This window comes from Elephas maximus, chromosome 19 (genome assembly GCF_024166365.1).
Source record: "Elephas maximus indicus isolate mEleMax1 chromosome 19, mEleMax1 primary haplotype, whole genome shotgun sequence".
Lineage (NCBI taxonomy): Eukaryota > Metazoa > Chordata > Mammalia > Proboscidea > Elephantidae > Elephas > Elephas maximus.
Window position 1 is genome coordinate 6,892,944 of NC_064837.1, and position 17,952 is coordinate 6,910,895.

Consider the following 17,952-nt stretch of genomic DNA (forward strand, 5'->3'; position numbering starts at 1 on the left):
TTTCTTTTTTACCTCAAATTTGGAAACCCGGTGGCGTAGTAGTTAAGTGCTACAGCTGCTAACCAAAAGGTCAGCAGTTTGAATCCTCCAGGCGCTCCTTGGAAAATCTATGGGACAATTCTACTCTGTCCTGTAGGGTCACTATGAGTCAGAATTGACTCGATGGCAGCGGGTTCTACCTCAAATTTAATGTTATCAAAAACCACCGCCCAGGAGGCAGTTTGTCCCATGGTCAGCTTGCAAAGGTCAGTACAACTTCTAAGCTGGAAAAACGGGTTTGTCCTGAGGTGCTTATCCTGGGGAAGCAAAGACAGGCCTTCCCCGGGGCAAGAGGAGTGGCACTGAGAAGGCTGCCAACGGCTTCCTTTCCTTCCTGGTTCAAGCCAGGCTTGTGGAGACAGGGACAGAGGCCACCTTATCTGGCTGCTTCTGGAACAGCCGTCTGTGGGCTCCGCGTTGTGACCTGGACCTCTGCTCCAATCTCCTCCTGCTCCAGGCTCGCTGGGAGCTGCTTCAGCGCGGTGCGCTGGTTATTCTCCCTGCAGACACACCAGGCAGTGTGATGACAAGGACCTGCTTTGGGAGGCCCTGACATCATCCTCCGGCTATGCCTGAGGCTGGCTCGGGTACTGGCCCCTTGGGGTTTTGGGCCTGGCGGCTCTGAGCCCCTCTCCCTCTTGGAAGTGATTAGCTGAATGAGTCAGTTGTACTTTCCTCTGCATAAACATTTAAAATTCCAAGATTAAAGCGAGATAATCCAAGTCCTAGTTACCTTTCTGCTGCGACCCACATGAAGGGCTGAAACCAGGAAGCGAAATGTTAAAACCGACCTTGCTTGCTTATCTCCTTGCAAGTTTGTGCAGTACAGGGCATGGGAACTCTTTTAATTCATGTACAGACCATCTGGTAACATTCTCCTGGAAGACAAGGAAACTAAATCCATTTCCTAAGGAGAAAGTGACCGATGTGAAAGTAGCTATGATTTAAATATGGTTCTTGCCTAGAGATATTTGAATAAGCCTTAAGGTGTCTTGGAAACCCTGGATGGTGCAAACAATTAATGCACTTGATTCTAACTGAAAGACTGGAGGTTTGACTCCACCCTGAAGTGCCTCAGAAGAGGGGCCTGGTGATCTACTTCTGAAAAATCAGCCATTGAAAACTCTATGGATCACAGTTCTACTCTGACATACATGGGTCGCCATGAGTTGGGGTCGACTTGACAGCAACTAACAACAGCAGCAACAATGATGACTTTTCCACAGCCTCTCCAGGGTCGCAGGCTGCCCCTCAGGTTTCTAGGGACCTCACCCCAACCGTAGCCTCCACTTGGGCATGCCCTGCCCACCTCTCAGTGTGCATGAGATCCCTTCCGTAGGGGCCAAGCCTTTCACTTCACCTGGCAGGAAATGCAGAATGCAGCAAGACCCCACCTCATCTGTCAGCACCAGCTCCTCTCCTCCCACCCACTCCCACCTGCCCCCAAGTTATCAGCTCCCTGTTTCTGTTTTCCCCACTCCCTTCCCAGAACCTTCCTCAGAAAAGTATTTCTCATGTACGCCTGAGCATTTCTTTCTGCCAAGGATCATTTGCACTTGGAAAATGATTTCTCATTATGGCATGATAGGTTTTGTCCACCAAGGAGTTATGTCGAAGCAAATCTTTCCTTCTGACCTCCCACCGTCTGACTTCTTGTGTTGTGAGCTACTGTTGAGTTGATCCTAACTCGTGATGACCCCACGCACAAGGGAATGAGATGGTGCCCAGTCCTGTGCCATCCTCATGATCTGTTGCAGATTGGATTGTTGTGATCCTTAGGGTTTTCCATGACTGGTTTTTGGAAGCAGATCACCACGCCTTTCTTCCTAGTCTGTCTTTGTCTGGAAGCTCCAGTGAAACCTGTTCTGCATCTGAGCAACACACAAGCCTCCACCGACAGACGGGTGGTGGCCGTACATGAGGCAGCATTGGCGGGGAATCAAACCTGGGTCTCCCACATGAAAGGAGTTCTACCACTGAACCACCGTCTGGCTTAGGGCCACGTTTATTGCCCATCTGCCTTAAGAAATGTATGAACAGAGAGTGTCAAGACTTCCAGGGTCTCTAATGAATGATGGGGTTCATAGGAAGTATGAGCATTGTGCTATGAAGTCTGAGCTTGGGGCACAGGTGAGCAAAGACTGGTGTAGAATCTTCTGGAAATGTAAGTGAGATCCACGGATGGCTCCTCTCACTGACTTCTGGACCAACTCTGCTGTAGCAAAGATGTGGCTTTCCATGTTCAAGGGCCCTGGTGATAAACAGAACTAGTTTATCATGACAACGGGCTATGTGTTCCGAGTCCTAGATTAGATTTTTTAAAGGGTAGATGAAAGGTTAACTCAGGCACTCAGGTGGAAAGCCTGGCCCAGTCCAAGGAAAAAGTGAGGCCATTTCTGGAGGAGGAGCTTGTCTGTTGGAGCGGAGGAGCAGGATCCTTCTTGTTTGAACAGTTGGGAATGCGGCCTGCGTTCTGTTTTACTGGAGCCGAAGGCAGGCGTCTGGACAATTTACAGCTTCCTTGGGAGCTAAGGGGCACTCACGAGCCATGGAGGGAAGACAAGTGAAGAAAATGCTAGAATGACCAGAAAGAGAATTAATAAGCTAGAAGTAGGCCCCAGGGGTCTCATGAAGGAGGAATCTTTATGTAATCATGAATTACTTATAAGCGGTATGAGGCCATACTAGACCCCAATATATATTTCTTGTTCTCATACATACTCACACCCATGCAATACCATGCTTGTTGTATTCAGTATTCCGGCTGGATACAATGTGGCTGTTAGTGATTTCCTACGAAGGGGAAACAGGAAATGAGGTGTATGTTCTGAGATGTAGCACAGACGGCCCAAGCTTCCTCTGGTGGAAGTCCAGTCAGAAAGCCCAGTATGCCTCCACATTGTGTCATCCTAGTCCGATGAGGCTATGATTCCTCCCGCTGGAATCTGTAACACTCTACCTGACTCAGAAAGTAGACCTGCAAGTTACAAGTAGTATAGCTGGCATTCTAAAGAAAGCAGGGCTTGTGGGAAAAGGCTCGATGAGGTCATTCAGCTGATTGGAAGGTGGGGTGGTTTCTGGGAGTAAAAAGAAAATCTCAGGCTGAGGAGAAGTTCTCTGTCAAAATGGCCTGCCCATTCCGTTTTAGGATTGGAGAATAGTTGATCCTTAATAAAATTAAGAAGCAGGAGGCAATGGTGGTTTAGTGGTAGAATTCTCACCCTCCATGAAGGAGACCTGGGCTCAATTCACAAGCAATACAGCTCGGGTGCAGCCACTATTCGCCTGTCAGTGGAGGCATGTATGTTGTGATGATGCCGAGCAGGTTTCAGCAGAGCTTCCAGACCAAGATGAAAGGAAGAAAGGCCTGGCAATCTACTACCAAAGATCAGTCAGTGAGAACCCTAAGGATCACAGCAGCCTGATCCCATTGTGCACAGGGTCACCATGAGTTGGGGGTTGACTCGATGGCAGCTAACAACAGCAATAAAATTTAAAGAAAATACTGACTGAGCACTCAGTTCAGAACTTAGCAGAATCATAGAAACACAGCTGCAGAGAGAACTAGAAAATGTAAACACATCTGGAAAGGCACGTGGCTAGAGGAGGGAAGATACACAGAGGCCAGGAAAATGATACACAGCACCACCACAACCCCAGTCACCACCTCAGCAAGGGGAGGCCATTTGGTCACAAGAAGTAGCAGCTGGAGGCGTGGGCCTGGATCATCAGCACAGCTGGAAGTGCTACTCAAAGTGTGGTCTCTACTGCTGGTCTCCAGGCAATGCCTCTGTCTTTATGACATTTCACACTATGGAGTCACCTTGTCCATGAAGCTCATGGGAATTGGACAGATTATCACAAAAGATGCTGACTACGTGTGTTGAGTAATAGGTGCTCCATTTCCCATTGCTGCTGGCCACTTCCGGACTTCCTTTGGATTAGATCCACCCATGTGCTCCACATGTTTCCCTAGACAGTCCTTCTCTTCATTCTTCACTGACTCCCTTGCCTCTATCTTAACTATTACTGCATACGAGAACCTCATCTTTAGCCCTCTTCTTTTTTTAACACATTTCCCTCTGGGCACTCCTGATTCTTAATACACGGCTTTATTTCTTCCTTTTAAAATTGCACTGGTCACTTTTTATAAAAATACATAATTTACTTGTTTATCATGTTTTCTTTATTGTCTATGTCTCCCCCACCAAAATACAAGCTCCATTAGAGCAGGAATGCTAGTATATTTTGTTCTCTGATGGATCTCAAACACCTAGAACTGTCTGGCACATAGAAGACAATAAATATTTGTTAAATAAAGAAATAAATGAATCAAACAGCAATCTTATCTAGTCTATCTGCTGAAATGACCATAAACGCTGAAGACTCCCAGGTTTATAGCTCTAGACCAGTTCTCTCTCCTGAACTCTGGACCTTAGAGCCCACTGTGTAATCACTCTCCATAGACTTCTGTGGGTCCTTCAAAGTCAACAGCTCAAACAAGAATAACAAGAATTCATCATTTTTCCCAAATCTGCTTTTCCACTCATGTTCTCCATCTTCGTAAATGGTCCCTCCATTTTCCCAAGAGAGAAAGTTGGGTGTCATCTTTGCCTCTTCCCTTTACCTAAACCACTATGGTCTATTGCCCATGTAATCATGCCAAATCAGTGATCTCTCAGATCCTCTTTTTACTGTACCCACATCCATGACTCTTATTTACGCTCTCACCAATGCTCATCGAGTAAGTCTCATAGTACCCTGTTGGCGCTTTGCCTTTATCTTGCCTTTCAATCCACTTTCCACCTTGCAGCCAGAGGGCTCTTTCTGCATGCAAAATCCCTCACCCTGCTCACAAAGACATGATTTTGGCCTCCCACTGGAAACTCTTCAATGGTTCTCCACTGCTTTGTTAATATATATATGTATATATATATAAAATTATGTTTCCCCTCATTGGAGAATCAAATGGTTATATTTGTTCCCATAAGATATGAGAGCTTCTCTGAAGTATGAACCTTTCTACTGCTTTTAAAATAAAATTTAGAGGGCTTTCAAGGCATGTAAGAGCCTTTATCATCTGACCATTGGAATTCTCCATCCTTGTCCCTCAGCTCTATCCCTCTCCTTTCAGGACTCAGCTAAGAAGTCATGTCTTAGGATGTACCTTTGCACCTTTTGTCTGTCGGGGCCGTGGTGGTTCAGTGGTAGAATTCTCGTCTTGCCTGCTGGAGACATGGGTTCCATTCTCACCAACGCACCTCATGCTCAGGACAATACCCGTCTGTCAGTGGGGGCTTGTGTGTTGCTAGGATGCTGAACAGGTTTCAGTGGAGTTTCCAGACTAAGATAGACTAGAAAGAAAGGCCTGGAGATCTACTTCTGAAAATCAGCAGTGAAAACCCTATGGATCACCACAGTCTGATCTACAACGGATCTTGGAGATGGCTCAGATCCAGCCAGCATTTTGTTCAGAAGCTGATTTGCCAGCTGCTACCAACAAGGAATGGCAGTTTTCTTCTTCCATGCCTCTTTTCTTGGTAAAGTGTAAACCTCTTGAGGTCAGAAATTCACTAATGTGTCTCTGATGCCTCACTAATTCTTGATATAAATGATTTCATTTAATCTATCTTGCGACAGGCCCATGTGATATAGCCACTATTATTATCATTGCCATTTTACAGATGAGGAAATTAGCACAAGGAGACTGACTTTTCCCCAGGTACATAGCCAGAGAGTCACAGAGACCAGATTTAAAAACCAGGCTGCTGGGTCCCAAAGCTCACGCCTGTCAGTTCCATGTTTCAGTAGCCCTCGTAGTTACTGCTTTCTCTCCATCTCCACTGCCAGTTTACACCCTCCTGGCCCCTCAGCCTAATGGTTGCAGTCTTTTTAAACCATTCCCCCTGGCTCCATCCTCTCCCTCTGCCCATATAGCCTGTGCCTGTACCAGATGCTCCTGTTCAAAAGCCCTAAATGAAAGCAGGATGAAAGAGTAAAGAGAAAAGCAAAATTAGATGAATTTGAGAAAAGAAACCAAGAAAATTCATGAATAAATTCATCAACTGTTTCTTTTGAATAATCAATTATAAAGAACAACTTCTAGCTAGAAAGTGTAATAAAAAAAGAGAGGAAGGAGGGAGTGATGGAATATGCAAGTGTACAACATTGAGAATGAAAAATGGAGTATAACTCCAGGGTCAGAGAAGTTTAAAACAATTGTAACCACACAGCTGACCAGTTGCCGTTGACTCGATTCCAACTCACGGTGACCCCTTGTGTACTCCATAGGGTTTTCGATGGATAATTTTTCAAGGTAGATCACCAGGCCTTCTTCTGAGGTGTCTCTGGGTGAACTCGAACCACCAGCTTTTTGTTTAGTAGCCAAATGTCTTGACTGTTTGCACCACTGGGGACTCCCCCAAAATCGCAAGCCAATACTATATTCAACTTCATGTTAATAACTTAGAAATTCAGGATAATGAAAAGAGTTTTTAGAAAAATATAAATTGTACAAATTAACTTAAGGAGAGAACTTGATTATGCAAATAACCATGGACACAACTGAAGAAAAGCTATCAAAGAACTACTCCTAAGAAAGACACCGGGGCCCTATCCTTTTAATAAGCCATGTTTTAAAGGAACTGATCATTTTGATCATATTTAAATTTTTCAGAGAATAGGAAAACATGGAAAGACAACTGTAACTTATTTGATGAGCCATATTGTATATATATCCTTGATATTCAAACTAAAAAAGGTATAAAAATATCGACAACAACAAACACACAGACCAATGTCAGTTATAAATATTGTGACGGGGAGGGCCTACCTATCTGTGAAAAGTTACACTCCCCTGTCCATAATCCAGAGCTATTACTGGGATGTAGCTGCCCAGACAGAGAATACGTTTACTGCTGTTTTGCTGTCTGTATGAGGACAGATGATGTGTCATTTCCAGGTCGAGGTGGACCTTCTCTTTCTTCCTCCTTCACCTGCTGGATTCAGCAGATGATGAGGTTCTAGGACAGGAGAGCAAACTACGGCCAGTGTTTTTGTAACTATGCTGCCTGCTTTGGTAAATCTCTGCTGGCACACGGCTGCTCCCATTTGTTTACATGTGGCTGCTGTACGCTGCAGAGGGTGAGCAGCTCGGACAGAGACCCGTAAAAGCCCATTGCTGTCGAGCGGCTCCTACTGCAGCCTAACATACTTACTGTCTGGTCTTTAAGAAAGACTTTGTGGACCTCTATTCCAGGGGACAGTAGGGCAACCAAACGGAAGTCTGTATCCCCGAAAGGTCTGCCAACAGGAAGGCCCTTTCGCTGGACCATTTATGAGCAAGAAATAAACTCTACTGTCAAAACCCTGGTGGTGTAGTGGTTAAGTGCTATGGCTGGCTAACCAAGGTCAGCAGTTCGAATCCACCAGCCACTCCTCGGAAACTCTATGGGGCAGTTCTATTCTGTCCTATAGGGTTGCTATGAGTCAGAATTAACTCGATGACAACTGGTTTGATTTGTTGTTTTATAGCAGCTAGCATTATCCCAACTCCTAAATATATGCAAAATCCCAAGTAAAATACTAGCAACTCATAAACTAAGAGTTGACTGCCATGTAGGATTTTTTCCCCAAGGATGCAAGGATGAGGAGGTATCAGGGAAAGCACCAATGCCGCATCACTAGGCCAAGGAAGGAAATCAGTATGCTCATCTTTTCACACACTCCATCCTGCAAACTGCTCTTAGGAGAATAAATTAGAAACGTGCTTTCTTAAAATAGCTATCCTAAGCCAAACTGATATCAAATGTAGATGTGAACAGCTAGAGAAAGTCCCGTTTAAGACAGAAACAAAATAAATGTACATGTCATCATCAATGTAACTTTTTTTTCTAGATACATAGCTTTTGCAAAACAATAAGGGGGAAAATGGCCAAGAGAAAAAAGGAAAACCCATAAACTACTAATGACTCACAATCATGTTAAAATGCACTAAAGACAAATTTTTAAATTAAGACATTAAATTAAAAATTTAAATATAAAGCCTTTGTAGCTGATTAAAAAACACAACATAAATGCAATTAAAATGAGATTTTTTTGCCTATCATATAAAGATAAATAATAAACGTATCTTCATGGAATAGGCTGCTTTAAGAAAAGGTAAAGCAGGCCAGTTGGAGATCGTTTCCTGTCTTAAATGTCATTTTAATAAGATCAAGATAGTGCCCCTTTGAGGACTCTAGGCCAAGTTCAAAGGCACAGGATATTTAGGGGTGGAGGGAGAGTGAAGAAGAGGGAAAATCTCAGTGGGATATTTAGTGGGCATTGATGGCATTGCTTCTCTTGGAGTTCATATTTTCAATCAGGTTGCAAAGGCAAACTTCATGCAGCCTCTGAATGGCTAGGTGAGAGTAAGATTTTAGAATGTCAATAAACTTGACAAGTTTGATCAACTACCCCATACATACTTTTTGACAATGTGTCAAAACATTTAAATATATATTGCTTATTAATATCAATAGTTAGACCTCAGGGCTGTTTGTCGATATAGTTGGAAGATACTCAAGTTTGCCTATGAGAATGTTAAGCTCCCCTTTCTTCCTTCTTCCAAAGTTCCTTTTTCTCCGGTGTTTTCCCACCTGACCCCTCAATGAATGAATTCAGTACACTCAGACTGTCTGGGTTTGTTTGGTCTCAACTGTTCAGAAAGTCTACAAATGATTTTACGTGGTTTCTGATGATAGAATTAATGTTGGTGTCTCCCTGAGTATTTGTACTCCAACCTTACAAAGCACATGCGAGTTATTGAAGAGTTTTCACATTTGTTATACAACCTGAACCTCACTCCCAACAGCCAATGGGTATTGTTATCTCCATCTCAGTGTTGAGGAAACTGAGGCTCAGAGAGGGGATGTGACTGGGGCAAGCCACAACACACAGCAGCCAAACTGGGCTTACAGTCCAGGCGTTCTGAGCCAGGTCCAGTATTCTTCCCACTGTACCAGTTCACCTTCTTTTACAAGAAGGAGGCTAATGAGGGCCATGAAGTCCCTGGGTGATGCAAATGGTTAATGCCCTCCGCTGCTAACCAAAGGGTTGGAGGTTCGAGTCCACCCAGACGTGTCTCAGTAGACAGGCCTGGTGATCTACTTCCAAAATTTAAGCCATTGAAGACCCTATGGAGCACAGCTCTACTCTGCAACACATGGGGTTGCCATGACTCAGAATCGACTAGACAGCAACTGGTTAAGGAGAGCTGTGACTGCTAGGACCCTACAAGAAAGATGTTTTGAGGATTAAATGGAGTCCCATCCTCAACCTGCCTGATTAGAGCAAAACTGGTCTGCGTTGACCCAGCTCGAATGGGATTTCAAGGGCACGTAGAGTGAATGAGGGTTTCTTCCTCAACCCCAGGACCTCTGCTTATGGGGAACGTCCTGGACAGAACCCAACGTTTGAGTCTATCTGGTGAGAGGCCCTCCCCATCAGAGCCCCTGGGGCGTCAGAGCCACCCTTGCCCTCAGAGCTCGGAGCACCAGGGAGCCCAGCAAACCGTTTGTTCTAACTACCTTTTATGGCCTCTTTCACAGCAGAATCAACGGGGAGTATATTCTTCTCCACCAGCTCCAGGGGCCCTGGCCGGAGAGCGATCTTTTCATTAAGATCATCGGCAAGTCGGGCTCTTTTCAGCTTCATCTGAGCAGTCGGAATGGACCTCTCTGCGGCGGAGGCTGAAGGGATGAAATGACGAGGATCAGGTCTAGAATCTGGTGTCTTTTTAGCAATTCTGTTCTTTGGCTTGTGGTTACAAAACATTGTGTCTCACTGTGCTCTCTTGTCCTGATAATGTTTTGGTGCAATCATCATCCTTTCAAAGGGATTAGCACCAAAGACCAGACGCTTCCAAATAAAGGCAAATGGAGAATCAGGCACACGGAAAAATTAGAGAAACTTGCCCCGCGAGCATTTGTGAAAAAAACATGCCGTTTGGCAATTCTGTAAGCAGGCAGTCCATGGGGCCTAAGGCGTTTGCTGACCCTGAGCTATACGGTATTTGGAAAAGGGTGGACATTTGGTTGGTATGGTGCCTGGCATAGGGTGAACCTCCAGTAAGTCTTACCTATTGCTGTAATCAGAGTCCCTGAGTGGTGCAATAGTTAACACGCTTGGCTGCTAACCGAAAGGTGTGAGTGAGGTCTAAATTCACCCAGAGGTGCCCTGGAAGAAAGGCCTGGCAATCTACTTGTGAAAAATTAGAGATTGAAAACCCTATGGAGCACGGCTCTACTCTGACACACATGGGGTCACTGTGAGTCAGAATAGACTCGACACCAACTAGTTGGTTGGTTGGTTGGTTGTTGAAATAATTATTAGTTGTGGTGTGACTTTTTAAGGGCTTTAGACTTGCTGATGCTGTGAGATTGACTGAGTCACACGTTCAGGTCGGCCATAAGAGAAAAAGCATTCCTTTAAAAGGGCAACTTAATTAATCAAACTGAGGATTTTTAATGTTGAATTTAAACTACATCTGGGAGTGAGAAAGGTCACTTGCAAAGCCCTAAATCCACCCCCATGTAGCTGACCCCAAACTTCCTCTCCAGGTCAGGTCCTGACTCATTTCTGTGCAATATCTTGGAGGAGAATCCAGCCAATCAGTTATTGCTATAACGGAGAACTATAAATTAAGATTCTATAAATCTTCATTCTTAAATTGGCAAAAAACATTAAAAAATTTTTTTGTTGAGCTTTAAGTGAAAGTTGATGAAACAAGTCAGTCTCTCATACAAAAATTTATATACACTTTGCTATGTACTCCTAGTTGCTCTCCCCCTAATGAGTCAGCACATTTCTTCTCTCCACCCTGTATTTCCACGTCCATTCAGCCAGCTTCTGTCCCCCTCTGCCCTCTCATCTCCGCTCCAGACAGGAGCTGCACACATAGCCTCATGTGTCTACTTGGTCCAAGAAGCTCACTCCTCACTAGTATCATTTTCTATTCCGTAGGTCAGTCCAATCCCTGTCTGAAGAGTTGGCTTTGGGAATGGTTCCTGTCTTGGCTAACAGAAGATCTGGGGACCATGACCTCTGGAGTCCTTCTCGCCTCAGTCAGACCATTAAATCTGGTCTTTTTATAAGAATTTGAGGTTTGCATACCACTGCTCCCTTGCTCCATCAGGGGTTCTCTGTTGTGTTCCCTGTCAGGGTAGTCATCAGTTGTAGCCAGGTACCATCTAGTTTTTCTGGTCTCAGGCTGATGTAGTCTCTGGTTTATGTGGCCCTGTCTCTTAGGCTCATACTTACCTTGTGCCTTTGGTGTTCCTCATTCTCCTTTGCTCCAGGTGGGTTCAGACCAATTGATGGATCTCAGATGGCTGCTTGCTAATGTTTAAGACCCCAGATGCCACTCTCCAAAGTGGGATGCAGAATGTTTTCTTAAAAGATTTTATTATGCCAATTGATCTAGATGTCCCTGAAATCATTGTCCTCAAGTCCCTGCCCCTGCTCTGCTGGCCTTCAAAGCATTCAGTTTATTCAGGAAACTTCTTTGCTTTTGGTTTAGTCTAGTTGTGCTAACCTCTCCTGCATTGTGTGTTGTCTTTCCTTTCACCTAAAATAATTCTTATCTACTGTCTAATTAGTGAATACGCCCTCTCTCCCTCCCTCCCCACTCCCGTAACCATCAAAGAATATTTTCTTCTCTGTTTAAACTATTTCTCAAGTTCTTTTAATAGTGGTCTCATACAATATTTGTCCTTTTGCAACTGACTAATTTCACTCAGCATAATGCCTTTCAGATTCCTCCACGTTATGAAATGTTTCACAGATTCCTCACTGTTCTTTATCGATGCGTAGTATTCCATTGTGTGAATATACCATAATTTATCCACTCATCTGTTGATGAGCACCTTGGTTGCTTCCATCTTTTTGCTATTGTAAACAGTGCTGCAATGAACATGGGTGTGCATATATCTGTTCGTGAAAAGGCTCTTATTTCTCTAGGATATATTCCAAGGAGTGGGATTGCTGGATCATATGGTACTTCTATTTCCAGCTTTTTAAGAAAGCGCCAGGTCCGTTTCCAAAGTGGTTGTACCATTTTACATTCCCACCAGCAGTGCATGCGTGTTCCAGTCTCTCCACAACCTCTCCAAAATTTATTATTTTGTGTTTTTTTTTTTTTTTTTGGATTAATACCAGCCTCGTGGGAGTGAGATGGAATCTCATTGTAGTGTTGATTTGCATTTCTCTAATGGCTAATGTTTTTTGATGGCTAATGTACAGGGTCAGCAGAAAAGAGGAAGACCCTCAACGAGGTGGATTGACACAGTGGCTGCAACAATGAGCTCAAGTATAACAACAATTGTAAGGATGGAGCAGGACCAAGCAGTGTTCCATTCTGTTGTGCATAGGGTCGTTATGAGTTGGAACCGACTCAATAGCACCCAGCAACAGCAACAACAATGGCTAATGATTGTGAGCATTTCCTCACGTATCTGTTAGCTACCTGAATGTCTTCCTTAGTGAAGTGTCTGTTCATATCTTTTGCCCATTTTTTAATTGGGTTATTTGTCTTTTTGTAGTTGAGCTTTTGCAGCATCATATACATTTTAGAGATCAGACGCTGATCAGAAATGTCATAGGTAAAAACTTTTTCCCAGTCTACAGGTAATCTTTTTACTCTTTTGGTGAAGTCTTTGGATGAGCATAGGTGTTTGATTTTTAGGATCTCCCAGTTACCTAGTTTCTCTTCTGGGGTTTGTGCATTGTTAGTAATGTTTTGTATACTGTTTATGCCATGTACTAGGGCTCCTAGCATTGTCCCTATTTTTCCTTCCATGATCTTTGTTGTTTTAGATTTTATATTTAGGTATTTGATCCTTTTTGAGTTAGTTTGTACGCATGGTGTGAGGTATGGGTCTTGTTTTGTTTTTTTTTGCAGATAGATATCCAGTTATGCCAGAACCGTTTGTTAAAGAGACTGTCTTTTCTCCATTTAACTGACTTTGGGGCCTTTGTCAAATATCAGCTGCTTTTATGTGGATGGGTCTATGTCTGGATTCTCAAATCTTCTGCATTGGTCTATGTATCTGTCGTTGGAATTTGGATTGGAATTGCATTGTATCTATAGATCACTTTTGGTAGAATATTTTTACAATGTTAAGCCTTCCTATCCATGAGCAAGGTATGTTTTTCCACTTACATAGGTCTCTTTAGGTTTCTTGCAGTAGTGTCTTGTAGTTTTCTTTGTATAGGTAAGATTTATTCCTAAGTATTTTATCTTCTTGGAGGCTACTGTAAATAGTATTGATTTGGTGATTTCCTCTTAGATGTTCTTTTCATTGGTATAGAGGAATCCAACTGATTTTTGTATGTTTATCTTGTGTTCCGATACTATGTTGAACTCTTAGTTTCAGTAGTTTTCTTGAGGATTCTTCAGGGTTTTCTGTGTATAAGATCATGCCATCTGCAAATAGAGATACTTTTACTTCTTTCTTACCATCTGGATGCCCTTTATTTCTTTATCTAGCCTAATTGCTCCGGCTAGGACTTCCAGCACAATGTTGAGTAAGAGTGGTGATAAAGGGCATCCTTGTCTGTTTCCAGTTCTGAAGGGGAATGCTTTCAGACTCTATCCATTTAGGATGATGTTGGCTGTTGGCTTTATATAAATGCCCTTTATTATGTTGAGGAATTTTCCTTCCTTTCCTATTTTGCTGAGTGTTTTTATCACGAATGGTGTTGAACTTTGTCAAATGCCTTTTCTGCACCAATTGATAAGTTAGTGTGGTTCTTGTCTTTTGTTTTCTTGATAGATTACATTAATTGTTTTTCTAATGTTGAACCATCCCTGCATACCTGGTATGAATCCCACTTGGTCTTGGTGAATTATTTTTTTGATATATTGTTGAATTCTACTGGCTGGAATTTTGTTTAAGAATTTTTGCATCTAAGTTCATGAGGGATATAGGTCTGTAATTTTCTTTTTTTGTGGTGTCTATACCTGGTTTTGGTATCAGGGGTATGCTGGCTTCATAGAGTGAGTTTGGGAGTATTCCGTCCTTTTGTATGCTCTGAAATACCTTTAGTAGTAGTGGTATTAACTCTTCTCTGAAGGTTTGATAGAGCTCTGTAGTGAAGCCATCGAGGCCAGGCCTTTTTTTGGGGGGAGTTTTTTAAATTACCTTTTCAATCTCTTCTTTTGTTATGGGTCTGTTTAGTTGTCCTATCTAACCCTGGTGGCGTAGTGGTTAAGTGCTACAGCTGCTAACCAAAGGGTCAGCAGTTCAAATCCACCAGGTGCTCCTTGGAAACTCTATGGGGCAGTTCTACTCTGTCCTATAGGGTCGCTATGAGTCGGAATTGACTCGACAGCACTGGGTTTGTTTTTGGTTTTTGGCTACCTATGTTTGTGTTAGTTTGGGTAGGTATTGTGTTTCCAGGAATTTACCTGTTTCTTCTAGGTTTTCAAAATTGTTAGAGTACAATTTTTCATAGTAATCTGGTATGATTCTTTTAATTTCGGTTGGGTCTGTTGTGATATCACTCATCTCATTTTTTATTCAGGGTATTTTCTTCCTTTCCTGTTTTTTGTTTTGTCAGTTTGGCCAATGGTTACCAATTAAAAAAAAATTGGGAAAATGTATTTATTTATTGTGGTTAGCATATATCTAAGAAAATACTTGCCATTTCAATGTTCCTGACATGTACAATTCGCTGACACCAACTATGTACATCGTGGTGTGCAACCATCATCACCACCCATTCCCAGCTTTTCCCAGGTTTAAGTAGAGTTTTGTTTTCTGCTGTTTTCACTAGACATTACACTGTAAGTTCTCGTTAAGTAACTGTTCTTTGAACGCCTTATTTTAATGGCTGGAAGGTATTCAATCAGAAGGAGATTCCGTAATTTATTCAGTCCATCCCCTATTGTTGGACATTTCATTGTTTTCAACTTTTTACCATCAAATAGTTCCATGATGAACGTCCTTGTATTTAAATCTTTGGGAGTTTGTCTGATTATTTTCTTTGGATAAAATACTAGAAATGAAATCACTGGGTTCAAGGGTGGGCACGTTTTTGAGGCGCGTGATCCATGTTGCCAAATTGCCCTCTAGAACTGTGGCCTTGACTTGCTGACCCAGCAGCAGCATGTGAGAACGCATGGCTTCCCATACCCTAGCCATACGGTATTATCTACCAACTTGATAACCGAGAAGCCTGTATCTCATTTGAAATAGCGACTCTTTGATTATTTGTGCGGCTGTTATTTACAAAGATGCTGACACAGCAGCTGCTCCAGGCTCCTTGGCACCATTGCAAAGAGGTAAAATTTGTGTTTGTCACCTTCTTTTGGGAGCCGCTCTCCCCTGCCCTCCTTACGGTATTGGTGCCCTTTGGCTGCCCCATCCAGGTCAGCGCCTCGCATCCCAGTGAGGCCTTCCCTTGAGTCTTACACTGCCCTCTCTTCTCACTTCCCAAGCCTCTCAGTGTTCTTAAGCATTCTGGAAACACTCCGTCTAATAACACTCCACCTGTTTCAGAACTGGAAAAGGCTAGGTCTTGGGAAGCCAGGCTAAATCAGAAGTAATGCTGATTGAAGGACCAAGATTCACAACTTTCACTATATTTCGGGAGTTCTGTGCTATTTAAAACTAGTGTAGAGTCTTGCAAGAATATCCACATGCCAGAGCCACCACACTCAGTGGCTCTGTTCGTGCTGTCCCCTCTGTCTGCGAGGCCCTTGTACCTTTCTCTTGCTGACTCAGCCTCCATGTTTCTGCTCATTTCCTGGCTCCTCTCCTTCCTGGTCCCATTTAGACACCCCTCTTCTCTGATCCTCTTCCACGCACCCACAACACCATGCACCTCCCTTTTCATGCTGCTGAGTCTCATTCCCGTCTCCTCTGTTACACTGTGAGTGTCCTTCGTGGGGAGGAACCTGTGTATTATTCATCACTAGCATAGCACTTAGCCCCTAGCAGACATTCAATACAGTGTTCATGCGATAAATGAATACTCTAGAGCTAAACTGTCATATCAGGGTTTGGACTCTTTGAAGGTGGGAACCAGTGTTCTGGGGGATTCCCACCCCAATGAAGGGAACTCACAAGGCAGGAGCAGAAGCTTCTTCTCCTTCATTCAGATGTCAGATTATCAAGGTCAGTTAGGTGTTTGCCCTAATTTCACCTCCCCAACACAGGTGCGGCACCCTAAGGAGAACTGGGTGATCAACACCAAGTTTTTCAGGTTGTCATTTCGTGCGCACCGGGACTTGCCTTAGCAAAGCAGAACCAAGCAGCTATGTGACTATAGATGCAGCCAGCCAGCCCGATCACCTTCCAAAGTGAAAATAAATAAATATATATATATATTTTCCAGGTTAATCATAATTGGCAGCCTGTGTTGGACATTTCCTATACACTGGATATTTGGCTAAGCCGTTTATAATATGATACCTCATTTAATCTTTACAATTACCATAAGAGGTTATTATCTCCATTTTACAACTATTACTATCTCTATTTTACATATAAGGAAACTGAGGCTCAGAGAATCGACGTAATTTTCCCAGGCCATATAGTTAGGGGGAGTCATGGGGTGGTGCAAATGGTTAACTGCTAGCCAGAAGGTTGGAGGTTCGAGCCCACCCAGAAGTGTCTTGGAAAAAGGCCTAGCAATCTACTTCCAAAAAATCAGAGATTGAAAACCCTATGGAGCACAGTTCTATTCTGACACACATGGGGTTTTCATGACTTGGCATTAACTCCATGGCAACTGTTTTTGTTGTTGTTTATTTCATATTTAGGAAGTGGCACAGCTGAGATCTAAACCCATGTCTGATACCTTCTTAACCATTATATGACCTCTAAGTTGGATTGTCTATATGCTGTAGAATTATTAAATACTGGCCCAAAAGTCTGCTTTGTCAAATAGGAGAGAATTTTTAAAGAGGGCTTAGCAACTAGAGACAAAGAACTCTAGAAGGATGATCCACCCTTCAGTGGGTACCTCCTGGCTTAGACGTAGTGCAGCCTTACCTTGGAGTATGTGCATATTAACCAAGTTGGCACGTGTGGATCTATTTCTGACCTTGTGCTTCAGGTGGTCCTCGGTCTGTAGAACACAAACAATAAATTCTGTTATCAACTTCAGTAAATAAGGCATACAGTTGAATCACTTAGGTTTAACTTTAAAAAATCTAAAATTCTCTCAAAGGGGAAAAGTACTCTTTTTTTATGGCAGCTGGAAAATGCAAATATCTCTGGTCTCTCTTTTTTTAATCATCCCTGAGTTTAGAAACATTATTTGCCATTTTCCAGCAGTTAAAATTACTGAGTATTTACTATGAGTCAGGGAAATACCTCTGACAGTCCTAGATTATGGTCTCCTAATTTTTGATAAAGGAACACTTACAGTAATTTTAGGATGGCTAAATATGATTAAGAGGTCAAAAGCTTTGGTCTATGTCAGGACTACAAACTTAAATGCCTCCAGGGGCCAAGCAAGGAACATATTAATAAAATTATGATGACACCAAGCTACTTGTACCATAACCAGTCCTACTCCATTGTCTTTTAAATCAGTCCCCAAATCACTAGGGTTTTCAGAGATGAAACATTGCCTAAATCTTTCTGTATAACATGGCAACGTATATCCTTCTCCCTCTATTCATCTGACTCTTCTCTTACGACATGCTAGACTGTAAATTCTAGATTGAGACCCACAATGAGTTGGGAGATATGTTATTTATGGAGTCTCATCAGGTTCTTGATCATGGAGCTATCTGTAGAGATGATGTAGCCAGCAGCAAGGCCAAGACTAGGTCTCAGGCCCCTGATTTCTGCTGCTGTTGTTGTTAGGTGCCGTTGAGTCAATTGTGACTCATAGCGACCCTATGCTTAACAGAACGAA

The 17,952-nt window shown here is 43.0% G+C and overlaps 1 protein-coding gene across 6 annotated transcripts in view; it reads right to left on the bottom strand.

Moving 5' to 3' along the window:
- Positions 1-17,952, bottom strand: part of MYOCD (myocardin) — a 116,967-nt gene that overhangs the window by 42,274 nt on the left and 56,741 nt on the right. For 5 of the 6 annotated variants that reach the window (XM_049859576.1, XM_049859575.1, XM_049859578.1 and 2 more), the window contains 2 exons: positions 17,079-17,154; positions 9,609-9,770 (listed from right to left, as the gene is read on the bottom strand). In XM_049859576.1, coding sequence (XP_049715533.1) covers positions 9,609-9,770; positions 17,079-17,154 — 238 coding nt within the window. The remainder of the gene's footprint in view (positions 1-9,608; positions 9,771-17,078; positions 17,155-17,952) is intronic. The other variant, XM_049859580.1, reaches the window with a different exon arrangement.